At 42.5% G+C, this 6,978-nt stretch overlaps 1 protein-coding gene across 1 annotated transcript; it reads right to left on the reverse strand.

The window, feature by feature from the left end:
- Positions 1–346: 346 nt before the first annotated feature.
- On the reverse strand, positions 347–5,453 carry LOC307142560 (A-type potassium channel modulatory protein KCNIP2-like; the record flags this gene model as incomplete). The annotated part of the gene is made up of 8 exons (XM_079843529.1): positions 347–394; positions 862–924; positions 2,836–2,940; positions 3,056–3,163; positions 3,385–3,455; positions 3,618–3,687; positions 3,886–4,010; positions 5,387–5,453. The coding sequence occupies 8 exons, from the start codon at positions 5,451–5,453 to the stop codon at positions 347–349; spliced, it is 657 nt and encodes a 218-aa protein (XP_079699655.1).
- Positions 5,454–6,978: the final 1,525 nt, after the last annotated feature.

Genomic DNA, 6,978 nt, shown 5'->3' on the forward strand with positions numbered 1-6,978 from the left:
CATATTCATTCTTTTGTTTGTACTGTACATAACAGAGCCATATTACAGGTTTAGACACTCCTCTTTCTGTCTTAAATCATTTAGTACATGAGACATTGAACACTTGTGAATGTTTATAAATGAACCATTTTTGTAAGAATACATACAATAACTTGATTAAGAGTAAACTTTCAATACAAGCAGCATTATGTATCACTGCTCTTTATAAATTTTAGTGGCTCTGTGGAAGTCCATATCTTGTGTCTCTAAGAAAAAAGAAATATATATAGGCCTGAATGGGAAATATATAACTTCTTGATTGAGGGAGAAGAATGTGGTTCTGAAATCCACAGCTGGGCAGAAACTCCTAAAAGACGCTGTCAAACAGACGCATTGACCGCATGATATTCTCATCCTCAAATAAACAGAAAAGAAAGAAGAGTAATTGGCAAGAGTCACATTTTCCTGTGGGATATTACAGAAAGCAGATTTAGCAACTAAACTGGGTAGGTTATCCCCCAATCTATCCCCCAAGGGTATGTTAGTACTCAACAACTCATAACTTTAACGGTCTTGTTCTGTTTTGGTTTCGTTTTCATTCTGTTCCCTGTTTTGGTTCGCTAGTTAGTTTCCATAGTTACTCATTAGTATTACACCTGTTCTTAGTTCCGTTGATTACTTTCTGTGTATTAAAGCCCTAAGTTTCCTCTGTTCATGGTTCCTCTGGTTATGAGTAAAAGGGACGATGCCTGCTGTTTAATGAACTCAATATTAATGTCATGGTAAGTTGAACCTGCTTTCTGTAATTCTCCCTTGAAGTATTTTATCTCTGAATTTGTTTGTTTTGCATTCAGATAACAGTAATGAGTGATAGAGATTAACCTTTTCACATGACTCCATGAACTCCTCAATGGTGACCACTCCATCACGGTTTCTGTCCATTTTCTGGAGAAAAAAAAATCAAGTTCAGGATGCATTCTTCAAGCCTTGAAGTCTTACATTTACATTAATGCATTTAGCACAAAAGTCAAAGTCATAATCTTACAATTGCTTCATTCACTCCTTAGAAGAAAAGGTCCTATATAGAAGCTTAAAGGGTTCTGTCAGGTGCTTCATATATATATATAAACAGGAGGCTACTCCTCCGCTCCCTTTAAGACTCTTGTCCGTCCCCGGCAAGTCATTCCAAACCCGTAGCGTCCAGCGTCCGTAGCGGCAGACTCTGCTCTATCCATGCTGGAGTGTCAACCAGTGTTAATTTCGTTGACGAATAATTTTCATCATAATTTTCGTCAACAACCTTTTCTCAGTGACGAAAACGAGACGATAACTAAATAAAAAATAAAAACTAGTGTTGGATGACAAAAACTATGACGAAAACCTACTGTCATTTTCGTCAACAAATAAAAACAAGACGAAAATATTAGGGAGGGACGATTAGGGCAGAGATGGGGTCAGAACTGATGTCCTGTGTCACAGATGAGCACATTTGATCTGAACTGATCTAACCTCTGGAAAACACACGGCCTACAGGCTCACACACCCCCAATCCAGCTCCAAAGCGGCTCAATCAATAACACACACACACACAAACCCCCAATCCAGCTCCAGAGCGGCTCAATCAATCAATAACACACATTTATGCCAGACAAGTGTTTATGAACTAATGCTGATGAATAATGATAGTGTGAAAACAATGTTTATATAGTAATATGTTTTAGACGGTTGTAACAACACATTTGATCTCCTCATCTGAACTTGAATGAGCTCCTGCAACTGCAATAGAGGAGCAGACTTTTCAAAATAAGAGTCCCGGTGTATTTCCAGCTTGTTTATAATTAAAAGTCACGCATTATATTCCCATTTAATTCATAGTCAGGAGGAAAGACCAGTATTTGACACATATTCAATAAAGTATCAGGGTTATAATAGTTCACGAAAACCATAAAAAAAAATCTTCATTACTTGAAATTAAATAAATGTTAACTGAAATAAAAAATAAATGAATAGACAAACTTATTTGAAGCTTTAGCTTAACCTGATATGGCCTACTGACTAAAACAGAAATACAAAGTTATATAACTATATAGATGTTTTTAAAAAAACAACAAAAAAGTGAATGGAACTCTCTTTCATGTATTTTTAATGTCAAAAACAAAATGATGTCAAAATGTCGGTTCAAGTGACAGTCGGTTATGTAATGCTAAAATGCTTAATGTGTTACAATTTAACTAAACTCATGAGATTTTAGGAGAATAAAACTACTGTAGATTTAGTCGACTAAAATCTTATATTTAGTTGACTAAAACTAAAAACAATTCAGGTGACTAAAATATGACTAAAACTAAATGGCATTTTAGTCAAAAGACTAGGACTAAAACTAAATCAAAATTTCCTGTCAAAATTTCCTGTCTCTGCCTAGAACTTCCATGCCCATTTCTCCACCTTGGCTTGTCGACCAGTCGGCTCCACCTTGGCTCCTAACCCCGTCGGCTTCATCTGGGACTATCGTCCTTACGACTTCACTGTGTCTTCGCCTGGGTCTCTTCAACCAGCAACCTCGAACTACCGGTTCCAGCTGCCAAGCCTCCACCATGCCTCCTCCCTTCCTCGACTCCTGGCCCTCCTGCTGGGATTCTGCACTGGCTCCTCCCACCTTTGTCTTCACCTTGGCCCTGCCTGTCCTGTGTTCCTGCTCTGCATCCTCCACCTAAGCCCCTTCCCGCCCTCCTCGGTTTGGACTTTGTTATTATTGAGGCGTGAGAATTTGCCTCCTTGATGGCGGAGGTTATTTGTGAAAAATCTAGGTTACTAATTGAACGAATTGAAATGAACTTCCTGTGTGTTTGTGTTCACCTTAAAGAAGTGTTCCACATGTTCTCTGGGAATATCGTCCTGCATTGATGGATACACGTACTTCCCCATCATATCATAAATCGACTTCATGATGTTCATCATCTCCTGAGAGACCGAAACCACACACACACACACACACACACAGATACTTTTACACTGGTCTTTCTGAACGCACCAATGCGATATATTCATGTGAATGCTAATGACTCCATAAACAAACCTCTTTTGTGATGAATCCATCTTTATCAAGGTCATAGAAATTAAACACCCAATTTAGCCGGTCATACATTGAGCCCCTAAGGATGAGTGACAGTCCAGCGACAAACTCCTGTAAAATGAACAATAACAGCAGAAGAAAAATAAATCTGCTAAATAAATAAAGCTTTACTAGAGCTGTTGTAGGTCTCTCTTAGTGGAGTTTATGGAGAGTTTTCTAACCAGCTGATGAACAATCAAATGTGAAGACATAGGACCAGGGCTGGTCTAGAAAGAAAACTGGCTCTCAAATGCTCACATTATCATGTCAGTACCTCAACGGCTACAGCTTACCTGAAAACTCAAACAGCCGTTCTTGTTAGTATCAAATGCCTCGAATAGGAAATGTGCATAATTTCTTGAATCTGAGAGAGAGAAAAAGGAATTTGAATAAAAAATTACTCTGCCTACTATCACAAGACTATCAATTGGGTCCAAGCAGTTTGGGAAAAGGAGGGAAACAACCAAAACTGGCAAGGAGATGAAAAAAATAATAACACAAGATCAAAATTCTAATGCGGTCTCACCTCCCTGTGGGAAGAACTGAGAGTAAATGAGTTTAAACACATCCTCGTTCACCACTCCACTGGGACATTCCTGAAACACACAACAGTCCCAAACATAAACACTGAAAACATTCAACATAATACAATTTACAATGAATTAAATCCCATTCTGGAAAAAAAAAATCTAAATGCAGACTAAATAGTGAGAATTATTTGTGTTCAGTGACGGTGATATTCCCAGTGGATACTGGCTTTCCACCTTATATTATGTTAGTAGAGGAACATTCACATTTTTGAAGGCCCTGTAGAGAAACTGCAGCTCGTTCTTGCTGAATTTGGTCAGTTCCTGTAGTATTTCCAGACCTTCAGGTCGATGGCAAACAAAGGAAATTTCAATATCATCCTCACTGCTCTCTGCAAGAGAAACAACATCTCATTACACAGAAAAAATTAAATCTATTTTAATCTATTTTAGAGAAAATGCTATGAAGAAAGTTAATGGTGACATATGGATAATCTGAGGTGAAGTAAAGTTTCTTATAGTGTGGTGCTTAACATGTTAGTGACAAATCAAAGTTACGGTAACACTTTAGTTTAGGGTCCAATTCTCACTATTAACTAGTTGCTTATTATCATGCATATTACTACGATATTGTCTGTTTATTAGCACTTAAAAAGCACATATTAATGCCTTATTCTGCATGACCATATTGTACATCCCTTAATCTTACCCAATACCTAAACTTAACAACGACCTTACTGACTATTAATAAGCAGCCATTTTGAGTGTATTGAGGCAAAAGTCATTGTTAATAATTAGTTAATAATGAGAATTGGACCCTAATCTAAAGTGACCAAACTTACTTCCAAAATATGCAATATTTGGTGCAAATTAATTAATGTATAAAACATAATAAGTAATCATTTTAGACTATGACTGTGAACCACGATAACAACAGCCATGTGATCAGCCCTCATCAGCAAAGATACAACACCAATTTGATAAAAATCAGACAATTAACTTATATATGAGACTCTTCCAGTTTCCCATTTTTGTCATTAATTTAATCCATCACCATGGCAACACTGTTTAAGATATCAAAAATCTGTTTGCAGTTTAGCATCTTTGATGGCTTGGGATCATTGTAACACTTTACTTGAAGGGGTGTGCATAAGGGGACGCATGTCATGAATATGAAGGAGTTTGTATGCATGTTTATGACGACTGTCATTAAGTGTCATTCTGTTACAAGCACGCCAGGCTCCACCCTCTCACAACCACAAAGATCCCAATAACCAGAATACTGAGCACACACACCTGCACGTCATCACCACAGCAATCACTACCTGCACTTACTCAAGCCCCACGCTCACACTCAGTCACTGTCCGGTAACGTTTGCACATGCTACTACACATGCTTGCTTCCTCGGACTCACCTGATAACCTACCTGATCTCCTACGTATCCTGAGTGTCTCCTCGTTTCGTACTGTCTCCTGGTCCTCGTCTCCTTCGATCCATTGTTCCTGTGTTCAAGATCCTAGAAACGTATCGTATCACCAGCATATCCAGCATTAACCAGAAACTCTCACTCTGACTCTCACCGCACCTGCTCACTTCATGGTTCAGCAATAAACTCTGCTTTCACCTGCCTTTGTTCTCCGTGTCACCTCTGTTTGTAACAGATTACCGGACCAACACAGCGCACCAGGATGAGCACCCCGGATCCCTTCCAAGAGCTCGTCGACGCCGTTCGGCAAACTCTTCCCACCAGCACACCTGCACCTTTACCTTCACCGGCGAGCACTTCCGGGATCCACACCACCGCTTCTTCGCCCCCCGAGTACGCCAGTCCCATGGCCAGACCGGCGCCCTTCTCTGGTTCGGCGGAGGATTGCAACGGATTCCTTCTGCAATGTTCACTGGTCCTGGAGATGCAGCCGCGCCTGTACCCCAACGATCGCGCTAAGGTAGCGTTCATCACATCCCAACTCTCCGGTAAAGCGCTCCGTTGGGCGGAATCCATGTGGTCCACAGACAGTCCAGTGATCCAGACCCTGTCGGGGTTCATGTCTCACTTCAAGGAGGTCTTTGAGAAACCATCATGGGATTCGTCGATCGGAGAACAGTTATATCATCTGAAACAAGGTACCTCCACAGTTAATGAGTATGCTCTACAGTTTCGAACCCTCGCTGCTGCTAGTGGATGGAACGAGAAGTCCTTGATTAAGACCTACCGACAGGGTCTGGATCCTCGGGTGCGGCTGCATCTCGCTGCATACGAGGATACCTTCGGGCTAGAACACTTGATCCAACTCTCCATTCGCCACTCGTATGCAGTCGTGCATTGAAGAACACCAGGGCCAGTCGTCATTGTTCCTCCGTCGACCAGGTGATGTCAGCACTCCAGAACCCAACCCCGAGCCCATGCAACTGGAGAACTCCCGCTTGACGTCAGCTGAACGGCAGAGACTGCTGACCCAGAATCTCTGTCTCTACTGCGGTCTACCTGGGCATTACATCTCAGAATGCCCAGTCGGTCCTCCTCGACCCATGGTGAGTGCAATCATCCCTTCTCTCTCTAAGATGAAGCCACTCACCACAACTGTGAACCTTACTGCTGCTGGAATTTCCCTTTCAGTTACTGCCCTCCTCGATTCTGGGTCAGCCGGGAACTTCATCTCGGGAACCCTCTGCCGTCAGCTCAAGCTCCGCACGTCTGCAACTACGACGACCTACCAAGTCCAGTCGATAACGGGCAGACCACTCAGTCGGAGCCAGGTTAGTCGCTCCATGGGTCCCATCGGAGTGCAAGTCGGAATCCTCCACATGGAGTGACTACACCTGCTGGTTCTGGAGGAATCCACCGCTGACATCATCTTAGGGTGCCCGTGGTTAGAGCAGCACAACCCAGTCATCTCCTGGAAGACAGGAGAAGTCCTGAAGTGGGGCGACAGCTGCTTCCCGGACTGCTTCCCATCTCCACCGATTCGTCCCTATCCGCGTCCTCAAGATCTCCCTGTCTGTGCCACGTCCATCGAGAGTCCGGTAGAGAGACGATCGGTGGATGTCCCCTCCTGTTACGCCCCCTTCAGAGACGTCTTCTGTCCCCAACGGGCCTCCAAGCTGCCTCCCCATCGGCCATGGGACTGCGCCATCGATCTGCTGCCAGGTGAACCAGTGCCCAGGGGGAAAATCTATCCCCTCTCTCCAGGGATGGACTGGGGCTAAAAAAAGGCCCTGGATTTTCTCCCAAATAGGCCAATCATCCGGCCATTCGCCCCTAGCCTTGCGCAACAGACACTAGCCAGGATGTACTAAGCCACAATACTGTCACACTATCAGACAAGGTATTCATAACAAGTAACATCTCAAAACCAACG

Source organism: Gobio gobio (genome assembly GCF_949357685.1).
Source record: "Gobio gobio genome assembly, chromosome: 18".
Classification (NCBI taxonomy): domain Eukaryota; kingdom Metazoa; phylum Chordata; class Actinopteri; order Cypriniformes; family Gobionidae; genus Gobio; species Gobio gobio.